The sequence below is a fragment of the Harpegnathos saltator genome, unplaced genomic scaffold, assembly GCF_003227715.2.
Source record: "Harpegnathos saltator strain DR-91 unplaced genomic scaffold, Hsal_v8.6 scaffold714, whole genome shotgun sequence".
In the NCBI taxonomy this organism is placed as follows: domain Eukaryota; kingdom Metazoa; phylum Arthropoda; class Insecta; order Hymenoptera; family Formicidae; genus Harpegnathos; species Harpegnathos saltator.
In genome coordinates, this window is record NW_020230554.1 from 197,552 (window position 1) to 220,454 (window position 22,903).

Consider the following 22,903-nt stretch of genomic DNA (forward strand, 5'->3'; position numbering starts at 1 on the left):
ACCTGAAAAATAAGAACAAATTGTCATTGCATTTGGACAATTTTCTGACACTGATGATTTAGAGTATTGATCGATATTCGATTTTCGGTACTGATTTACTCTTTCATTTCTCTATAAGAAGAGAAAAATTGATACGAATCGTTCGTTTATCCGAGTTAATTTGATGAATAAGTTAGATATTGATCGGTCTTCGATTTCGGTACTGATTTACTCTTTCATTTCTCTATAAGAGAAGAAAAATTTGATACGAATCGTTCGTTTATTCGAGTTAATCTGTCGAATAAATTAAAGGAGTAAGTAATTGAGAAATGCAAACAAATTGTCACTGCACTTTGACAATTTTTCGACATTAGTTTACGATATTGATCGATATTCAATCTTCGATATTGATATGGATAATATTTTTCGGTATTGATTTCGATATTGATACTCCTCTTTCACTTCTGTATGAAAGAAAAAGGGAAATTGACACGAATCGTTTGTTTATCCCAATTACTTGTTTGAATAAATTTTAGAATTGAATAAAATTTAAAATGGAATAAAATTTAGAATTGAATAAAGTGTAGGATTGAATAAAGTTTAGAATTGAATAAAGTTTAAGATTAAGTAGCAATTATAATACGTCCCGTCTAGTATGTGATTTTCGATATTAATATTGATAATTTTTTCGATACTAATTTATTGTCTCACTTCTCTATAAGACAAGATGAAGAACATGAAGAAGAACTGACGCGAATCGTTCGTCTATTAGAGTTACTTGCGGTTGAATAAGCTGGCCCAGAATTAATTAGCAATTATAGTATACAATTATACAATAGTATAGTATTTCATCAAGTACGTAATTCTCGATACTGATATTTACTCTCTCGTTTCTCTGTGAGAGAAAATGAACAGTTAACACAAATCGCTTTTCTATCCGCGTACTTAGTTGAATAAACTAACTCAGAGCTAAATAGCAATTATAATGTCTCGACGAATACGTGAATTAATTCCGCGACCTCGATTCCGCCTTGAAACACTGCGAGAGAGACAGTTTCTAGCGGCATAGTTTGACTGTGAACGCGACTCGCGTATTCGATTCCGAATCAAAGGTACGAATGGCGAATTAGCGCGCCGAGAGCGACGCGTCGCGCTAATGTAAGGACAATCGGCGGTATTATGCGGGCGCCGCGGCTCGGTCACAGGGAAATGCGTTTTGGATGATTGTCGAGGCACGGACGATACGTACGTCCGCGGCGCAGTAACAACGACAACGACAACGAAAAAGTCGTTTGCGCCAGATATTTAAGTCCGGGGTTGCGCTCACATTCGGATTAATTAAAGCAGAGGCAGCACGTGCACGCTGCTCGGCGGCGGCCTCCTATCGCGTGCAATCGCGATTTCTTGGCGGCGCTCCAGCTTTGTTCGAGCGTTGTTCCGCGCGATCGGAACATCGAATAATTTCCTCGCAGCGAAAGGGGGCTGGTACCCGTGCTTTTGACGAAGCGTCGTTCGAGATAACGAACGTTCTTTCCCCTCCGTCGTCCCTCGCCCGTCGCGAACACCAGCCTTTATATACAGCGAAAAACAGCGGAGAGGATCCGCTTCCTCCGTACCTCCGAGGCATATCGGGTAACGCGGCTCTTTTTCCTTTATCCTCACCTTCGTCCTCGCTCGTCCTTCCTCGACCCTCGCGTCCCTCCGTCGCGAGAGAAGAAGAGTAACTCACTCAAGCTCCCTCCGCGTAGCCGGCGTCATAAGTCAACCCCCTGGGTAAAGGGTGGTCTAATGGCCCCGGGGGAGCCTCCTCCACGGGGAGCCACTGTCGGTGGAAAAGGTGGAGGACGCGCCCTCCTGCCTTTCGCTACGGTCGAACGAGAGGAAAAGGAGCGAGAGAACGCGGCGAGACGGCCTCGAGAGAAGCGGAACGGCGCGCGTCGGGAATTTCAGCATAGGTGTTAAGCTGCGACGCTCGTTCCAAACTCGATACCCCTTTCGCCGTCGGCAGCTCGCCGGCTGAATTTTGCGAATGCCGACTAGGCGGTCCGTGTATTACCGGGCGACGGTCACGTCGAGCAATTTGCGGCGCGGATTTGACGACGCGAACAGGCAGGAGAGCCGTCGTCGACTCTCTCGACGCATTGACCGACTCGCACGCGTCGCGTCGCGTCGCGTCGCGTCGCGTCGCTCGGTCTGCGTGACGCGGCGCAGTTAATCGGCGCTGCGATATCAAAGGTAACGAGCCACGATACGGGGGAGTTTCGAGTCGATTATGGCGGCACGGGACAATTGCGACGCGATTGTAGCAGTCGCGATAATACGCGCCCTTGTAATCGCCGCATGCGCCGAAAGGAGACCCAATTAAGCCGCGAGCGCGCGCGGCTGATGAGGAGATCTCGCGGGGAGTCCCCTTGTAAATATCGGAGTCGTGGAAAAGAAGTGGTCTCTCTCGCAGGATGTTGCATTCGGCGCAGGTGTGGCTAAGAATAATAGAGCGAAGGAATAAAGCGCACGATAAAAAAGTGTCACGCTCGCTTCACCTTCGTTATTAAATCCGCTCGGAGCGGAGGAGACCTCTCGAAGGGGGGAAGAGACCGTGTCGGGTCGTTTCCCCTCGATGAACCGCGCATTCATCTAACATCGGTCGTTTCCGTCGAACGCGATGATCCTCGCGGTTGCGCGCGATTGCATAAGCAAGACCGAGCGGAAGTCACACGACGCGTTTAGGCCCGGCGAGTAAAATAAACTCGCGAGAGCTCGCGCGAGCAGTGCGCTCTCGATAAGGACAGCGCGAGCATCAAGCAGGTCTGCTCGCGAATCACCATGGTGTTTAGGCGACTCTTTGCCTAGGTCGCGTTAAGTAACCGGAAGGAGGTCTTTTATCTGAAACTAGTACTGACGATAACGCGAGACACATCGCGATCGCGCGAGCTCTTCTTTCCACATTTCTTCCTTTATCTTCCGCTTTTCTCCTCCTCCGCCATTCTCTCTCTCTCTCTCTCTCTCTCTCTCTCTCTCTCTCTCTCTCTCTCTCTCTCTCTCTCTCTCTCTCTCTCTCTCTCTTTTATCTTTCTCTTCATTCTTCCTCGCGTTCCTTTCTCCTTTTCTATTGCCTTCCTTTTGGTCTCGGGCTCACCCCGAGACATCGAGGACCCCACCCGTTACGAGGCCGCGGTCTTTAGTCGGGGGCCATCCGTTAGTCACACTACTGTATTACGCCCGCTTGTTTCCAAGTTTGGCGCTCGCTCATCAAGCTGCCGGGGGCTTTAACGCGGGGAATTTTACGAGTGTTGACGAAGAGCTAACCGCCGTCTCCGCTTTTAGCCCGCGCGCCTGGGCCACCGCGTCGCCTGCTCGTTCGCGGCTTTACGAGCGAGGACTGCAAAATATAATTTAACGATTCGCTGTGTTAAGTTCCGCTCGCGTCGTTGCGCGCCACCGACGAGGCGCGCGACGGCAAAGAGGAAGAGAGAATTTCTTGGAGGGTCGCGCCGAGCTGAGCCGAGCTGAACCGAGCCAGGCGAAGCGGTGGCGGCCTTTTAGCCGGCGCTGCTGAAGGTTAAATGAAACGTTAAACTACTTTAACTTATGCGCGCGCGTATCTAATTAAATTTGCCCTCGCGTAATCGCGCATTAGGCCGCAGTTCTCCGGGAACGAGAACGACTCATCGACGCTGAGCGCCCGGCGCTCAGTCATTCGTGTGATGCCTCGACGGCATCGACGGCGCGCGCAACCCTCTAGTATTCTCGTGAGATTCTTGACTCTTCATCAAGTCCTGTAATCCGGCGCCGCTTGTACCGCTATTCTTTACCGGCGCGCAGCGCAGCGCAGCGCCTCTATGAGGTAATAGACCGACATCGATTTTCCCCGCGCTTTTAACGCGACTTTCTCTCAACGTCGGGAGAAGCCTCGGGAAACATGTATCCTAAGCTTTCGCTTAGCATCTTTAAGCACGCATGTGAGAGACGGGCAGAACGAAGCAACTTTCGCGCAGACTTTGCATCCTTCTTCTGGCGAGAGAGCTTTCCCCGAAGAAAAATTCAACGTGGCTTGCTTACAAAGTCGGCTCGTATTACGCGGGGAAGAAAGACAGAGGGAGAGAGAGAGAGAGAGAGAGAGAGAGAGAGAGAGAGAGAGATTCACTTTTATCGTTACACATAATTTAACACGCAAGCTCACCCTGCGGCGGGGAGGTGAGTGTATCGTTACATTCTTACGATTCTTAAGTCGACGGTGGACGTGTTAACACAGGAAGCGCGAAAGATTCTATGGAATTTAATCGCGCACGCGCGCAGTGAAAATACGAGAGAATAGTTTCGTAGTCTCGAGCGCGATTCTATAACGAGCTGGGACGCTTTGATATCGTTAATGTACATCGCGGATGTAGCTATTCCCGTAAATTAACGCAAACAATGGTATATATCTATATGTATATATATATATATATATATATATATATACGGGCGAGTATCCGGGCGTGCAAGCGAGCGCGATGGTCCGACCGGAGAGTGCGCGTGGCGAGTTAAAATTTTAACACCGGCTTAATTCTCGCCGACAACGCGAACGAAGCGCCCGGCAAATTTAATCTGCGAGATTTGAATAATGCGTATGTACGCGGAATTTTCACATAATTCTATATTTAACTGTTGCGAAAGCGGATGAAGCATCCCCGAGAAAAAGGTCTATCGTCTCTCCTTCTTTCCCTCCCTCTGTGTCTCCCGAACGTCGCTGTTCTCTCTTGCGTTGTCCGACGCACTTTCCGCGTCAGATTGTTTCACACGCTTTCGCCGTCGTCGCGCAAATTTGCGAGACGACTGAATCGACCACACTTTGGTCAAAATATCGCATGAACGAAGGAGATAAAAATATCAAATTGTCGTGCGTGAATAATCAATTGCATCAGTTTGGTCAGATTGACCAAACAATTCTGTACGCTGAACGCGCACCGAAATACTCGCTTGCGAATATTTCTGCACAATATCAGGTCGGAAAAATACTCGCTCGGAGGAACTGCGCGAGAAGAAGCACGTCGCGGCGGGGAGTTAAATCTCGCCAACGTAACATTGAGAAAGATTCGGAAAATAAGTTTTCCATAAAAATTGTCGCGCGCACGCAATACGTTCATAATATGGAAATACTCGTTGCAAACGCGTTGCTCACAAAATGTCGTCGTGCGACGTGTGTGCTCAACGCTGAGCACATTTTGTTTTAATAATAATAGCGCGCCCCTCGCGCGTGTGTGTTCTTTTTTTTAGGTAACGAAATAGACTTTCAAAATGGATTGCGTATATCGGACAGTTTTGTATTTTATTTCGGGCAAACACGCGCGATGCATCGAGTGCTGCATCGACCGCCTCGTTCGTCCTTGTAGCGTGTTATTTTTGGCGTCGTCCTATGATATTTGGCGGCGTCCGTGCTTGTTTCGAGATAAAACATCGAGAACGATGGAAAACGCTGTCAAGAATGCATCATCAGTCGAAACGCCCGAACACGGCAATCTATCGCGGCGTCCCGCAATGTGTTAACAGTTTCGGGCGCGCGATACGACGAGAGGAGGGCGCGGAGGGCGGGCGAGCGCGCAATTTTCGAGCGAGCTCCCGCTTAACGAGTTCGAAGACAGGTAAGATTTACGAGAAAAATGCTTGTCAGCGCGGGATGGAATTTATGAAAACTCTCGTTTCGCTCGGCTACGGCGTCAGTTTCCCTTCTCGTCCACCCCTCCTTCCCTCGCCCCCCGTCCTTCGGCCGTCCCGGGCTCGCCTCCTTTTCTTTCCACGTTCTTGCGCCCTCGCGCTGCTTCCTCCTTGCTCCTTATTTCTCGTCCATCCATTTCCCTCGCGCGGAACTTGGTGCGCCGCTGCCGCTATATGCAGAAAGTACATCGGCTCGTGATATACTTTTTGCGATACATTAAGCCGTATATTTTATGGGGACGTGCGTATAGCGCGACGGTGGCAACATGCCGGCTGGGCGCGCTATCGACTGGGACGCTATCACACCGCGGGGGGGGGGGGGAAGGCGTCGCGAAGACACGCGAATAACGTTAAGGGTGCGAGAGCGAGTGACTGATGTGACTCGGGGGGGGGGGGGGGTCGGCTCTCACGCAGCCAGCCAGCCAGGGGTTATCAACCCCTCTCCGTTAAATTGCACTTAACTCGATCTTACGGCCGACAATGGCGCACCGTTTCCATTCGATAAAAAGTCGCGCGGCTTTGACAAACGACAACTTTATACGGCCGTAACTCGCACCGACGCGGATTCTATTTTGGGGGATGCTGCGCGTCGAGCGCGACTCGCCGCGCAGCTTTTAATGCACCGCGGCTCGCGGGACTCGTTGTACTGCGTGCTGCGCGACACGCTGATCGAATTAGCGCGATTTGTCCTCTTTATTCGAACGCGAATTATAGAATTCCATGAATGTTCTGTTTACTCTACCTCGCAGCGTACATTTCAGCCCGCGTCGCGCGCTCAGCTCTATCATTTTCTCGGTGTGTGCTGGCGGTTCATAATTATTATTTCCCCCCCCCCCCCGCCGACCCTCGAATATTCGTGACGTTGCTATCTCGGGTATTACTGCTGCAACCAGTAATTGTAACCGTTAATGACTCTCGGCGGATTCGCCCTGGATTCCAAATAAATTTACTATCACTGCTGCAACTAGCATATTAAAGAGCACGCGTGCGAGAAAGAGAGAGAGAGAGAAAGAGAGAGAGAGAGGAGCGGAGCGGTTAGAGCAAGTACGACGGTAGTGGGCAGATCTTCAGTGGTAGCGGCAACTAAAAATACACGTCCTGTTATTCCTCCCATCTAATTACAATAATAATAGCCGGCGTAACGGTGCCGCTTCGTGCCGAACGAATTTACATAAGCGTCCGGCATACTTCATTATCGCGGCTATCGATCGGGGAAAATAACCGGGCGCGAGCGGCGGTCCGACTGCTGCGGTCGGCTTCGGCAATCGCGAATTCTCCAGTCGCCGATCATCCGGCGATTATTCGTTTTCGGATCGACGATTTGACGAGCGCCGGCGGAATCGGCGGGTGCGGAGGAACGGAGAAGCGGCACGCGTGCTTTGGCCTCGGATCGGATGGGGTTTCCGGTCGGATGCGTCTCGCTCGGCGAACGAGTTTCCTCCTCCTCCTTCTCCTCTTTCCGTACCTCCTGCTTCTTCCCGTTTCTTTACGGCAATTTCTAGCAAGATTGCCAGGTCGCGCGCGCGCGTATCGGTCTCGCGTTCGTATACGGCCCCGATGCATACCGATGCGTCTTGCGCGAGTATGCAAACGTGGCCACAATACACGCACGTGGTTGCGTGCACGCGCTGCGAAGACGCACGCTCGGCTCGCGCGGGTGTTGCAAGGCACGTGTATGCGTTGCATATACAGAACGATGGCGGCGGCGGTGGCGGGCTTCGCCGCATCTAATGTACACTTTTCACGTCGCGGCAAACTGCGCCGGGCACCGTAAAGATAGTCGGGGAAGTGCGCGCCGGTATTACGTGACGTGCCCCGCTCGATAATGATACCGCCGCAGCGATAAAAACAAAGTGTGCGTTATATACGTGCATTCGTACGCGTATGCGTACGCGCGTCGCTGTGCAGCTCGTATTAAGCAGCGGAGGTAATGATAATGGGATGCATAGCGCTTTAACGAAACGCCGCGGCGCGCATTGCAAAATTATGTCGTTCGTTTGTTCGCTCGCTCTGCTCGCTCGCTCTCCTCTCTCGCTCTTGCACCGCGCACTGTCGACTTCTTCTCTTTCCCTCGGCGAGAGAGAGAGAGAGAGAGAGAGAGAGGGCAGATTATTAATATATTTTGCGAGTCATCTGCCCCCCTCCGCAGCTTTCGTTTAGCAATAATGCGCTCGATAGTTTCACCCGGAACATTTTCCCTACTCAATTACGTTCGCACGTGTATTTAACGCTCTCGCCGATGGGAAATATGCAAAGAGCGGGAATTTAGACACGGGGAATTTTGCGGAAATACACGAGCGGAATGATCGTAATCGAGCCTTCTCGCTCGCGAGAGGTCGCGCGACCGCGCGGTGAGGGGATCTCCTCGATCGCGGTGGATTAGCGTAATAATATTCGTCTTACACGTTTCACGCGCACACGCGCGCATGCTCGCAGACAGATAGCGCATCGCGAAAGTGGTAGCTTCGTGTTTAAAAAGCGCCAGCGGTCATATCTATCCGCGGTCTCGTACGGTCACGAAGCGTACCGAGCGGAGGGACAGAGAGGTACATCGTGTGTGTGTGTGTGTGTGTGTGTGTGTGTGTGCCATTTTTGAATTAATAAATACAATAAACGGATGAATTAGATTTCTTATCCGGACGTTAATGGACGCGGCGAGTCGACGCGTGCGCGGTTATGTTTAACGGAGAGATCGTTAACACTTCACATTCACATCGGCGTGCGAGGTGAGGTAGATTAACGTACGCGCCCGTTTGATCGCGCGGTTCTTCCAAGTGGCGCGTACGCGTTACGAGCGCGGCACAGTAGTCGCAGGCAGGCGCGGCCAGACACGCGACGAGCGCACATGACCGCACACAAGGCCGTTGCTCTTGCTGAATGCCAAATGACGCAAGTGCGGCGTGAATAATAAACCAATTTCGTCGTGGCGCCGCGGCATTATCGAATTCTTCGCGGTGAATATCATATCGCGGCCCGAGAGAGAGAGAGAGAGAGAGAGAGAGAGAGAGAGGGGGGGGGGGAACAAGATCGTCAGACAAAAAACGGTGTACGCTATCCTGGCGAAAGTTTGGCTGAGGTAAGAATATCTCTACGAGCCGCGTCTCGTCGAGGTCGCGAGGCCAGCCGGCGATGCGAGTACACTTTATGAACGCGCGCGCGTATGTTCGAGCACGAAGTGTGCTTCGCGCTCGCGAACGGGGCCAGGTGTGCTCTCGGCAAACGAGATGGATGTGCTGGATGTTCGCGTATCGCGTGACCACTCGATCAACGCCGCCGCGGGTTGACAGTGACTTACGCACCCGAGCACTCAACGAGATATGACATGCGCCACCGGTCGCGCCGATGGGGCGCCCCATTGTTACCTACCTGTGTACCCGCCAAACACCCTTAATCTTTCTATCTTTCATAGCTTTTGTCATCGTTCGATCGCTCACGTAGCCCATTTCTCTCTCGCGCGCCGCCGCCGCTCTCGCGCGCGCTCCTTTCCCGCGACTCTTATCGGCCTACTTTCCGTTTCTGGAGAATCAGGCGTCACGCTCGCTCGTGCGATAACGTCGTTTATTTCGCATCGCCGTGTCGTACTCTCGTTCCCTGCCGAGGTTGCATTTTAAACGAGCTCGACTTTTCGAGGGCACGCGTCTCGCCGCCCTCTTCGTTCGTTCGTTCGTTTCTTCGCTCGCCTCGGTCGTGTTGATTGACAGACGGTGTTACTTACCGGAATCCAGGACCGTGTATCGTGGATTCGACGTATCGATAGGCAGCATGTCTCGCACCCAAAAGATGATCGGCGGCGGAGAGCCAATCGCCGTACAAAGAAGTACCGCGTTGTGACCCATCTCGACCACCTTCGTCGTGGGCGCCTGAGTGATCATCGGGAAACCCGTCGGTAGATGCTCCACTGTAATCACACAAGGGTAGGAGGGTCTCTTTAGTCGTTGATAGTCGAGACGACGACGTTTATAAAAATCGGCGGAAGTAACCGGCGTATTATGCGCGGCAAAGTAGAAGCGCTGATAACGTTACGCGGCTAGACGGAGCGGAAGCTTATGCAGCTTTTGAGAAAATTCCCCGACGAGGGAACGCATAATAGTTGTAATAATACATCGAAGCGTCGGCTCGACTCGCGGCTAAGGTAAACGATAGCGAGATACAAAATAAATAGACGCGTTATATCACAGGATAACCCGCTTGCATATTTTAACAAGCGCCGAGACAGAAAGGGACCCCGTAATCCGAAAGTTTCGTACTTTGCGGCAGACGGTTTAGCATATTATAATATTACACGAAGCCCCTCTCTTAAGACGTGTATCCGCAGAATCCTCTTAATCATTTTCATTTTTCATCGAAAACGCCGCGGGATTTCGAGTATTTTAAGACTGAGCGCGAGAGTTTGGTAATACTTAAACTTTCATATTTGCGAGCGCATGGTGAGGCGAGAGGGGGGAGGGGGTGATCGATCAAAAAACTTCATTCCCGGCTGTTCTCACCTGCCTGTCCGCTTGCCACCTTTTTAAGCGTCGAGCGGTATTCAAATAGATTATATACGCGCAGCATGGAGTACACGTAGCTATATACAGTTGGATAGGAGAGGAGAGGAGCGGAGCGAAGAGCGAGAGAGCTAGAGTGACGGGGGGGTGCAGGGGAGGAGAAGAGAGGAGAGTGGTCGGAGAACGTCAAAATATCTGACGCGTACAGGTCTTTTGCATCAATGGCGGAGTAAACTTGCGACTTGTCGATTATACGTTGGACAGTTGTCGCGCAACTGGGCGACCGGCTTCGGTCTCGTAGATCGTAGACGGCTATCCGGTCCGGCGACCGGTCTCGCGGGATCGAAAGTTAGGAAAAGCCACTGGAACTGGCCGGCCCACGGTGTTCCCATTTCCCACCGCGGAAAACAGATCTTCCGTCCCTCGGAAGGTAGTTCGCTGATATGGATAGATGCGCTGGGACGCTGATGCGATCAGGAGTGAAATCACAGAATTCAATATACCGCCGGCCGCGCCGTGCGGTGGTCCTTTGAAAGGATTTGCCGAAAGGGTCGAACAAATCGCGCGTCTTTGCCGCGCGTCGAGTGATCTTCGCGAGAGAACGAGAGAGGGAGAGATTTTTTGCTTACGATAAATATATATATATATATATTCGGACATGAAGAATTTTTTATCTTGGCGACAGGACGACTTCGACCCCGATCGAGCGTGATTCAGTAACGCCGATATCAACGGGACGCTAATTAAAACAAGTGGGAAATGTCTCGAGCTACGTTGATATTTCGAAAAAACACGAAATAACATTCGCGGGATGACGTGTCTGCGATGTCTGCGGGATATTCGTCGATCTTAATAAGTCGCGCGAGGCGCCCGCCATACACCATACACAAAATCGGGTCGATATCCAATTAAAAGAGTTGATACGATCGAGGTCTGAGCAGCGCGTCAAAGGAACGACACGCACGAGATGTGCGTGAAGTTTAGCCCCGGGGCGAGCAGCAGAGAGAGAGATTAATTCGACCTGTTTCGAGGTACACGTGATCCGACCCACATCGCTCCCGTTCTTCATGTAATTACGACGACGCTACATTAATCCTTTGGGTGAGCTCGTAGTTAAATCTAAGTTAGCGACGCGGCGCACAAAGTTCCAAACAACTCCCGCGATTGTCCTGCTTCCGTTTCGACGGCACTCATACGGCAGAAATGAAGACAATCCACTCGAGCCGATTTAATAACAATTTCCCGAGCCCCACCACCGGCAGCTCGTTCGAGAAGCGCTCGGGCGCGATTGCAAAGTAGAGTTTGCTTCCGCGCAAACGCGCGGAATGAAGCGCCCGACAAATAGAGAAACGACGCGTGTCGCGGGATTTTAGAACAGATCGCGGCCGCTTGAACAGACGTTAGGAGCTCTCCTCGTCGCTCGACGTCGTCCTACCGACTCCAAGTTGGAATTTGGATAATTTCGTAATAATTTTCATTAGCGCGCCGCTCGCTCGAGATCCCGCGTCTTTCACGGGGGGATTTCTTAATTGGCCGCGGCACAACAATGTTCTAATTGCAGTTTGCGAGGAGAGGACGGCTCTGTAATTTTTGCAGGGGGCATTAGCTGTCTAAGGTTAAAGTCACCGGAAAGCGAGAACTCGAGACTTATTACAAGGCCCACGAACTGGGTGAAAGTTCGCCGTAAGGGCGCGATCAAACTGCAATTACCACCGGCGCCTTCGGGGCGGCTCTTAGAAAGTCCATCTTTCACAGTCTCGTCAATTACAAGAGCAATCGGAACTCGCGGACGAAGTTAGTGGTCGGCGGTACTTTTGCGTATTCTGATCTACTCCCGGCGCCGTTCGCAAATAACTTTTAAAGCACTGAACCTGTTGGATCTCACGGCGAGAAGACTGCTCACCCGGCTGCCGCAGTCAAGATACATTCGCGCACAATCGGCACAATGGCGCTGCTCGCGTTTAATCGCTTTGATAACGCCGACACTATCATCTTTAATCGTTAATATCGACGATGAGCGCGGATCCTGACGTTCGCGCGTTCGGCCGGCTCGCGGATGGAAGAAAAGAAAATTTATCGGATTTTCCCTCGCTTGCTTCCTCATCGCTCTTCATCCATCCATTTAATTCTCGTTATCGAGGATCACGTCGAATAATTATTCGATGTAGCTAGCGTGAGTCTCACTCTCTCTCTCTCTCTCTCTCTCTCTCTCTCTCTCTCTCTCTCTCTCCCCCTCGGCTTTTTTCCCTTCAACCTGACCTGACTTTATCAAACTCTTTGACACACCACCGCAACCGTTATACGCATTAAGTGCAATTTTCTCCCTTTTCCCGGAATCGATGTTTACTCTAAACGGTGATAACTAGATTCAGGAAGATCCTGGAGCCTGCGACTCTCCAACTCTTTGGTAACATCTTTATGACTTAGCGCAAGCCTCGGCTTCGACCAATTATTTTAGTCGTTTTCCCATCGAAGATCATCGAGAGAGAGGGGGGAGAGAGAGAGAGAGAGAGAGAGAGAGAGAGAGAAAGTTAGCGACTCATTCAAATTACATTTCCAACTCGAACGTAAACACAAAAAAAAGAAAATCTAGTTATCTCTTCAACATCGTCCATTTACCTTGGCACAATAACAGTCGCAGCGTAACTCGCTGTACGTAGATCGCAACACGCGTCGAAACGCTCGGGTTAATAGAAGATTGCGAGATGTCACGAGCCAATCGCGAGAGGCATCGCCCACGACGCGGGTGGTGCATCCCTCGTGCGCGCATCGCGCGGCGATAAAACTGTCGCAAGTAGGTCGAGCGATTTACCGGCTATTTGCTAGCTTAGTCGCTAGTTACATTAAGGAACTCGCGCTCGCACGCAGACTATTATACGAGTCGCGACTGGAGTCTGTCAAATTCAACGGGATTTGCGTGCTATTATCGCGGCGGAGGTATGAGGGAGGGAGGAGGGGGGGAGGAAGGGTTGGAGCCCGTGGTGGCGGGCCGATGCTCGACAACCTCCACGACTTTCTCTCGGGGTCTTTCTCTATTGTCTTCTTCCGGCGGCGTCGCTTCTTTGTCCTCGTTATCGTCCGAGTTATCCGGCGCGCGGCTGCGCCAATTATATTGGCGGCGGGGAGAACGCTTCGCGGCCGACAATAGAAATCGCCTGCAGACTTTCCGCGTGGTCCCCGCAGCCATTTCCACCTTCCTCCTACTTCACCGTTATATCCTCTTTCCTCCGTTCGCGCGCGCACGCTTTTCCACCGGCGGCGACAAACAATACAAGCGCCCGACGTCGACCGCGCCGCGCAGCGTCGCGACGACAACAAAGTCGTCGGCAAAGCTATTGTCCGTCTGGCGATCCGGCCACCGCGCCTTCCTCGTGTCCGAGGTCGTGCGACGACTATTGTACGATCGTAGAATGAGCCCGACGACGACGACGACGACGACGACGCTCGTCTTCCCTTTGGAAGACGTCGTGATTTTGTGGGAGAATTTGTCTTCCTCCCTTGCCGTCGTCCTTCCTATGACGTCCTTTCGTGCCCGCTGCTTTCCTTTATTTGCGATTTCTCACTCCGCGCCGCTTGGTCATGCACGCAAATGTGCGCGCGTAAAAGCGCGAGTAAGATGGACCGGGCGCGCGTGAACGAGTTATCGCCGGGGACCAACTCCTTCTTTTTTATTATTTCTTTTTATGGCGCTCCCTCCGTTCTCTCTCTCTCTCTCTCTCTCTCTTTCTCTCTCTTCTCGGTCCACGTTTTCGCGTGTCGAGCTTCTTTTTTATCGTTATATTTAGATTTATGCTTGCCGCAACGGGATCGTAAGATTGTGACGTTCCTCGCGGGGAAAGAAGCTTCTTTTATCGCCTGCAGAGCATCGACGGGGAATGCTCGATTGAGTCGCGACTCGCAACTTCATTAGCAGCGTACAAAAGGAAAGCTTTGAAAAGAAGCTTCATTCTGCATGATACGTACACATTTTGCGCTGGACGTAGATATTTTAGTCAAATCAAGTATTCTGCTCCTGCGGTAACACTTGTCGCTCGGGTCTTCGATTACTGGCAAATTTAAATGAATTGACAGCGATGACGACGCGAGATCGGAGCGGTTTTATCGGCGCGAGACGCGAAACCCCTAGGTCGAATTGGGATGTTATCGTTGCCGCGAGTATTTTTCCGATAATGAAGACACTGATGCGTGTCGACAGCAGAGCAACGGAATATCACCGGCGGACGATCGTCGTCCGGTGAAACCGGGTCATCGATCGTATCGTCCGCAAGGCGGATGTTTGAACAATCGCCGTGGCATCGCGCGACGATTTGTCCCGCTTCCGCGCTCGTCCGCCTTCTTTTCCGTACGATCCGACGCGCCGCGCCACGCCGCGCCGCGCCGTCAGAGCGAAAACACAATGGAGAGAAATCAACGCGGTGCGCTCGGGTTCAAATGGCACGCCATTTTATTTCCGTCCCTTTAGATTCGCGCCGCGTCCATGCGGGAGGAGGATCCTTTTATCGTTACTTTCGGCTTTACGTCTCCCGCGTCGCGATCGTAAGATTTCAGGCTACACTCGTCCGTCGCAGGAGGGTGGTGCCGCGTCTCGCGCTCTCTTTCTCTCTTTCTCTCTCTCTCTCTCTCTCTCTCTCTCTCTCTCTCTCTCTCTCTCTCTCGCTCTCTCTCTCTCTCTCTCGCGAGGTGGAGGCGGGTCGGTCGGTGGTCATGAGAAAGGTTCTCCCGACTGATCTCTTGGCACCCTCGTTTTACGAGGAGAACGCTTACACTCCGACGATAAAGAAATTGTTTTCCGAGAGGATCCAAGTTAAGGCCCGGTCGCTCCGCGGTTTCAGCGGAACTGTGAAGAACGATGATGCGTGCAGTCTGCGTCCCTCCTCGGTTCCTCCTGCGATTTGTCGACTCTCCCCGCCCCTACGATCCCGCGAGCGCAGATCCTCGCTCTCCGTCCCTCCTCCTCCGTCTGGCAACGTTAGTTTCCGCAAAATTTGCGCATTGCAATTACTTTTGCTATCGTTGGCAAATATTTGTTCTACCTCAGCCGGCGGCGAAAACGAATATAATAGGAATAAATCGTAATTTTAGCAGCGCTGTTTCGTGTATTTGATTGAGCAACAGGTGATCAATTCATACAGCCGCGAAGCGCTCTCTTCCGCGTTATCATTTGAGCTCATACATAATTGATAACCGAGGCTGGAGTAAATTCGGGGGATGATTCGCCGGCAAAAAAGGATGGGAGAAGGGAGGGAGGGAAGGAGAGATAGGAGGGGTAGGAAATCGGTGGAAGGACAAATTTGCCGGTGTCGTTAGGAGGGAATCGCTGCGAGATAGTCAGATGTACGACAGTTTGAAAATCGGCGATCGCTCAACGGGAGGATCCGAAGGATCCACGCGAGCGGGGGAGAGGAGCGCGTGCGAGAGGAGGCGGAGCGGCACGCATCCGAATCTCTGAAATATCGGCGGCTTACGCGAGGATCGTGCCCGAGGAAGAACGAGGGTGCGTGCCGAATCATTATTCGGCCGCGCATAAATCCTTCTCGCGTCTAAACGCCTAAACGCGCGACGGCGATACACGCCGTGTGAGAGAACGCGGACAAGCATCGGCGATTTTTAGGAGCCTACGAATCAAATGGCCTCACCATAAATAACGCGTTTCTCTCTCTCTCTCTCTCTCTCTCTCTCTCTCTCTCTCTCTTTCTCGTAACGCGAAGGAAATAATAAATTCTCCGTCTTATATATGTCTTGGCGCGATAACGTATCGATAGCGTGGCGGTCGTGACCCGACGTAACGCAAAAACGTGACTGGCGCCGTATAATCAGCATATTTCGGGGAGTGAGAGAAAAAAAGAAAGGTAGAGAGAGAGAGAGAGAGAGAGAGAGAGAGAGAGAGAGAGAGAGAGAGAGAGAGAGAGAGAGAAACGAGAAAGTCCCGCGCGGAAAATCGATACGGCGGGAATCGCGCGTGCTCCGTGCTTCCTTCTCTCGACGGTTGAATCGAATCGCCTTCGACTTTCGTAATCGGAGTCGCAAATACTCGTCGCTGGTATCTCGCAAGACGGCGCGTGCGGCATCTGGAAACGTCATCTCCAGGGACGTGTGCAGCTCGTAGACTTTGCGACAGACGGAGACCGTTACGTCGCGATGTCGTGTAACGTTCCAGTCGATTCGGGACGATCGAAGCTTTCTGGATGCCTCTGGCTGGATTCGATTTGTAGGATATTACCGAGGGAGGGAGAAGTGCAATCTAGGTATTTTTGTTCCGTCGATTATTTCGCGTTATTTCGGTGTCAAGGACAGTCTTGCGCGTAAACTACGTTTACACTGTCGTGACAATCAGGCGTTCAAGACTTTTTCATTTTCGAAATTGACTCGAAAAGGTTTTCTTCTCGTCTCTCTTTCTCTCTCTTTCTCTCTCTCTCTCTCTCTCTTTCTCTCCCCCATCCCGAAGGCGAAGGAGGAGAAATTGGCGTGAGAGAGAGAGAGAGAGAGAGAGCGGGAGAGCAATCGGTCTACGAGGGCGGCTCTGCTACTCCGGAAAGAAATATCCAGTCGATTCGCTCGAAACTTTCGCCATGCTCGACCTTCTTCTCGCCGATCTTTGCATGTTGACTGGTTGTGAAGTTCTATTCCCCCGAGGAGATACGAGAAGGTAACCCGGGGCACTTCGGTATCCCGAGACACTTGAGAAGTTGCCGGATGAAAGAGTGACAGGGTGGCGCGCGGGGGTTCGATGGCGCCGTCGTTGTATGGTTTAGGGGGAAGCCGCGCTGTGCCGCGTAGATTTGCCTGCGCGATGTCGGATGACGGAGTTTCTATTCACCGTCGGCTGGCTTTCTCGGCTCGTGGGTGGTTCAATTTAGACGGTACACGGGTACATGGAAGAACGATCTCGTTGCGGTCCGCAGAGGATATTTTCCGTGCATCGAAAGCAGCCGCGGACTGATGTTATGGCAATTATCTGATATGTCAGGGGACGGGGATATTTCGATTATGCGACCGAATACTCTTGCATTTTGCTTTGCTTTTCGGTTCCGGAGCAATTGCTATTATACGTAATGCAATGAGAGAGGGAGAGAGAGAGAGAGAGAGAGAGAGTATCAGAAGAATATTAATACCGAGGTAGTAGATGCGTAAAAGCAACGTCACATGGTGGGATCTTTCCGAAGGAAATAATACACAGCGATGGAGGAGGAGGCGGTAGGCGCTTATAGAATAATGATTCGTAAAGCGACGATGTATTCCCGTGATTATGCGAAACATCCGACCGACGGGCCCGATCTGCCGACTCATCGAACGCTATTAAATTCCACGATTTCGTAATTGCGCCCACATTTCTCGGTGGCCTGTAATGCTAAATTATGTTGGCGCCAGACCGTAGCGCAAATAATAGATGAATCAGCGGATTTTCCATCATACCGCCGCGCGAACGCAGTCATACGTACGGCCGTAATGATCGCGTCATCGTCTAAAATAAAATTCACGTCCGGTCGTGGGCAGGGAATAGGAATTAATCGCTGTCGGTTCCAAGTGAGAGAGCGAACCAATAAGGAGGACGTGCCAATAAACCACGTAGGATAAAATCCGCCGTAAAAGTCTCATGCAAACGCGCGCGTTCATAATTCAAGCGTATGCGGCGATGCAGCTGCAGGCGTACTTTACTGGACGTGGAGCTGTAGAGGATGTTCCATAAATCGTGCGCGCATTCCTTCGAATACCGATTTTTTCGGCGCATCTGGAGTTAATCTGCTTTATTTTGTTCTTCTTCCGGTCTAAAAAATCCCGACACTCCCGGTGTGTATGTGTGTGTGTGTGTGTGTGTGAGTTTCCCTTCCTCACGATTTGTCGACCTCTCTTTTGTCTCGACGACTCTCGAATTCTCTCTCCCTCGCGAGTCAAGCCTCGCTGAAAATTAATTGAACAGCCAAGACTCTGTCGTCTATCGGCGAGCATTATTTCCTTCCGCTCAGCTAGCAATTCGATCGCGCCGTCAATGTGCCGAAAGTCTCGTTAAGGGAAAAATCAAACCCGCACCATTGAAGGGACTCGCGAGATGAAAAGAGGCGCGCGGCGCCGCAGCGCAGCCTGTATACACTCTCATATATTGGCCCCACGTCGTTTCAAGAGAAATCGATCTATGCGAAATTGCCCTGAGTCGTATAAAAAGAGCCCCTCGAGCTCAGGGGCGCCGCCGCGCCGGTGCAAATCGCTCCAAAACGAAGCAAAGGAAAGGTCACGAAATCGAGGAATTAAGTTCGGGAAAAGCGGGCGGCGATGCGATCAAAAGGAAAATTCTCGTGGACTTTTACAGATGTTTTCGTTCGCGTGGACACAGCGCCGACGAGATTTTTATCCGGAACCAATCATTTTTACATTTTTTAACATGATTTGCATTTCTCCGCTTGTCTCTCTCTCTCTCTCTCTCTCTCTCTCTCTTCCTTTCTCTCTATAAATGCACATCCATGAGAGATTATTATTGCTGTTACGTCATAGACGTCGTGCTTGCCGCATTTTCTCGCCAGGGTCAGCGATCAATCGCCGAGAGAGAGAGAGAGAGAGAGAGAGAGAGAGAGAGAGAGAGAGAGAGAGAGAGAGAGAGAGAGAGAGAGAGAGAGAGAGAGAGAGAGAGAGAGAGAGAGAGAGAGAGAGAGAGAAAGAAAGAAAGAAAGCGTAGCGAATTATCCGTCGGATCTCTCCCCCTCTCTCTGGGGAGGAAGAATTCTCGCCTTTTGTTTCAACAGTTTCCACTTTGCGACTTTACGGAAAGAAACAGCGAGAGCCTTGCGGAAGCACACAGTAAACCCAAAGTTTAAGGGCTACTACAAGCGCCTCTCGTGAGCGGTAACGTTAAGAAGAACGCGCGCGTTTTCCAGGCACGAGGTGTGCGTCGCGATTTAAAGAGACTCCACGAACGACGTCCGGTCCTCTTCCTTTTTTCCACTCTCTTTGCCGATGCAACCAACCAACCAACCAACCAACCTTCTCTCGTCCTCGGGCACGGTCGTGGAAGCTCGAGACTCGCGCGCGCGCGGCGTGTAATCGTTTCGCCAACAAGTACGTCGAGCGTCACGCTAGTTAACTTCATTAAACGGAGAACCGGGGGGGCGGCGCCGGGCGGCTACATTACCGGAATATAAAAGCTTGTCTCCCGGAGTTGCACTAATGTCCCGATGCCGGTGGCAGGTGGTGTAAAAGGGCACGGGAAAGCAGCGGGCGAGGTGGTGGGTGGGTTAGTAATATCCGAGAGCTACCCTCTCAACGAGTCGGTCCGCCTTAACAGGGCCTCGCATCAAGTAGAGGTTGGTTTCGTGCGGCGGCTCTTAAGGGATTAGGCTTTAAAGCTAAACTCGCCTTGGATCGAAAAACAGACGGCGGCGGCGGCGGCGGCGAAGAAAGTCATCCTAAATCGTCGTTTGATCTCGTGATTAATTCCGTCGGCTTTGCAAATTGCCTTGGCAAATTGGCGGGGTGAATAGAGCGAAAGACCGAGAGGGCTCGCGCGGAAAAACGAGTACGTCGCGAGAACGGCAGCTCTACGAGCGATCATTGCCGCGTTTCCGCTCGCGCAAGCTGGTTCACGAATTTCCGGACGAACCGATCACGCTCGCTCGTCGCGCGTTCGTTTCTTGATCGATTGTCACGGTTGGATTCCGAGGTTGGAGCCGGATCCCTAAATTTTGCAATTTCTTTCGGACGCGCGGAATATTCAACTCCTCGCGACCGACGAGCGTGTAGCAGCTTTCCGTTCCATCGCGCGAGAAGGCGTTGCGATGATGATATTCGTCCGACGGAAAATAGAGACGATAGCCTAGGATTAAGCACGCCCACGATGTTTTCGTGCGCAACGTTCGTAGATTAATTAAGGGGGTTGTTATCGTGTACCGTGTATCCCGTCGGGCTATGATCACGTGGACACTGCGATCTCCGGCGGAATTATGAGACCCGAATGAGGAATACAGGGTAGGATTATGAGGGATGCGAATCCTTTTCAAAGGAATAATTACCGTTCGCGCCATCTTGGATTACTGCGATTATGTTTCGCGACATGAAATGGACTCTTAGGGATAAGCCCGCGTCACGAGCGTCCTCCCTCTCCTCCTTCTTTTTCTTTTTGGGCGGAGGCGAGCTTAATGAGCAGCCGACTCCTGCAAGGTGTGTCTCAAATATTTCATTTTAATCCCGCTCAGCTCTCCGAGGGTGAGCTTTTGCCCTTCATCCTTCAGTATCTTAAACAATAAATCGCGTTAAATGCTACATTTACCGCCACACACACACTCTCTCTCTCTCTCTCTCTCTCTCTCTCTCTTCCTCTCTCATACTCAATAGCGCGAGCGTTCTGCTGTTACTTGAGCATAACGAAGAGATCTCCGAGAGGCTCAACGATCTCGTTTTGCCGCACGGTGAGCCTAAGAGCGTCGAAAGGAGAAAGATTCTTGAAACGTTTTCGTATTGTAAACCCCGCCGTCGTCATAGTCGTGTTGTCGTCGTTTGTACAATTTTTCTCTTTATCCCCGAATATTTTGCATTTCCGAAATGTGTATCAGATTCTTGAAAGTACGTAGCAGTCAGTTTATTGTGCGCGCACCGCGTCGTCCTCTTTACGAGCTTCAGTTTATATTTTACATTCGACGGTAGGAAATATTTCTTTGTCGAGTTATAAGATGAGGATATTATAAATAATTGCGCAAAAATCCGTCTCTGGAAAAAGAGAGCGAGGTAGATAATTACAAGCTGAATATATCGTTTGGCGTTTATTACGGTTGAATAATTCCATTCTATTTTCATGCCGCGAAAGATGCAGTTCTGAAAGAGCGCGCGTTATAACTGCGCGGAAATAGTCGACAAATTCGTCGCGGGGAAATAAAGCTGAATAGCGTCTCTCATTTAATTGCGGACAGCTATTGCCGCGCGACTCACTTAAAATCGCCGCATCGAATTTCGCGTATTAAGCCGCTTGTCATAACTATTGGAAAGGCAGCGAAACCTGTCACAATAATACGGCTCCGATGTAAAAGTGGCGAGCGGCGGCGAATCGACGTTATCGATGGTAAAATAAATGGAGCGGCAGCGTGCTACATCGGTAGTTAAAGTGCAAAAGCTCGTACGCCGATATTCCATAATTTCGCGGAAAAAGTGGGCTGCGGAAACTTTCGTTGTGTGATTTCCCAGCGGTTCGCTTCTAAATAGGTATCGAAAACGATAGACGCGTTTATTTTTTAATACCTCCGGGATTTTTCTCATTCAAGCTACGTAGCGAGCTGCTCGCGACGATAAAAATTTCAAGCAGGTGCGCCGCTTTTGAGGAGCGAGCGGACCTGCGAGAAGACTGACGGCCTCTCTCTCTCTCTCTCTCTCTCTCTCTCTCTCTCTCTCTCTCTCTCTCTCACGCACGAGCGATCGTGCACGAGATCGATTGAGCAAACGGATCGATCGATCCGCAAGGGCATTGGTTGTCGCTTCATTTCACGATTTCACCGAGAGGCGGCCGAGAACGGTCGTTCTCTAGCCACGTTACGCGGTATGATAAGGTGCGCGATTATGGCCGATAATTTCATCAGCGAGCACGATTTCCCTCGTTTAGGACGGTAATTAGGGGAACGCAACACGGGCACCGTTGTATTACGTGGTGCAGCATTCAGGCTGGGATGTGCGGTTCGCTGAATGCGGCGAGAGACGACGACGGCGACGACAGTCAGCCGGTAGGTCGAAGATGCATCGCCGACGTAACGCCAAAGTCATCCGATGCGCGGCCCCGTTGTAATACGCTTACCGTATCACAACGGCGAGCAATTAGCCGGCTAATTGCAAGGAGGAAACGTTCCACTGTCTCCTTAAACCCCCCGCCGCCCTTGGAGTTCAATAGGCCTTTGTGTTGTTTACGCGTGGGAAACTTCGTTGCTGGCCGTTTGATCGTCGAGAGAGAGAGAGAGAGAGAGAGAGAGAGAGAGAGAGGGTGGCGGGCAGGGAGAGGAGACACGCCGAGTGGCGACGTTACTCTTTGCATTATTGTCCAATTTTCCTTGCCAACAATGGCCCACGGTTCCCCGTCGCTTTGGAATTTCACCAGAAATCGGTTCGCACGCGTGCGCGCGCATTCGCCCCAGTCGTGCTGTAATTTTTAATTAAGAACGGAGACAACACAATATACGTAGGATATTGCAGGAGCCGCGGGCGATAGGAGGCTTCTGTCGCGACTCTCGAAACGTTAAATATCCCGATAAGGAGAGATTGAATTTCAAACTGAGAGATTCTAGAAAGATAATTTGCGAGCACTTGAGTTTAATAATGAGCTTTTATTGCTTGTGTCTGCGCTTCGGGAGTTCCGCTCGCGAACAGCGTTTTATTCTCAGTGGCTTATATAACTTGAAAATTGCTAATGCCTCGGCGGGCGGTTATTTTAGTAGGCGATACAACGGCGGCGGGCGTTCGCGCGCGGACCAACCGGGATATTATCTCTCGCGCGCGCGCGCCGACCGATTCCGCAGTTCCGCTGAAAATTCGCAAATTCGCCTCGCGGATAGATTTCGGCCGCTTTGTGCACAGATTATCGTCGGCACGACGAGCTGTATGAGTGGTGGTGGCGGCGGCAGCGGTGGCGGTGGCGGAATGGCGGGGAAGGACGAAAGCGGCAGATTAAAATTTCTGAACATCAAACATACATTAGTCCATTAGCGAATTAATTCGTAACGGCGCGTTATAGAAAACGGCCCGCGCGCGCGATCGTTAGTCAATGCCCGTGAATTTGTAGG

At 51.3% G+C, this 22,903-nt stretch overlaps 1 protein-coding gene across 9 annotated transcripts in view; it reads right to left on the bottom strand.

The window, feature by feature from the left end:
- Nucleotides 1-22,903, bottom strand: part of Lar (tyrosine-protein phosphatase Lar) — a 291,572-nt gene that overhangs the window by 34,111 nt on the left and 234,558 nt on the right. For all 9 annotated transcript variants that reach the window (XM_025305793.1, XM_025305796.1, XM_025305792.1 and 6 more), the window contains one exon: nucleotides 9,389-9,571. In XM_025305793.1, coding sequence (XP_025161578.1) covers nucleotides 9,389-9,571 — 183 coding nt within the window. The remainder of the gene's footprint in view (nucleotides 1-9,388; nucleotides 9,572-22,903) is intronic.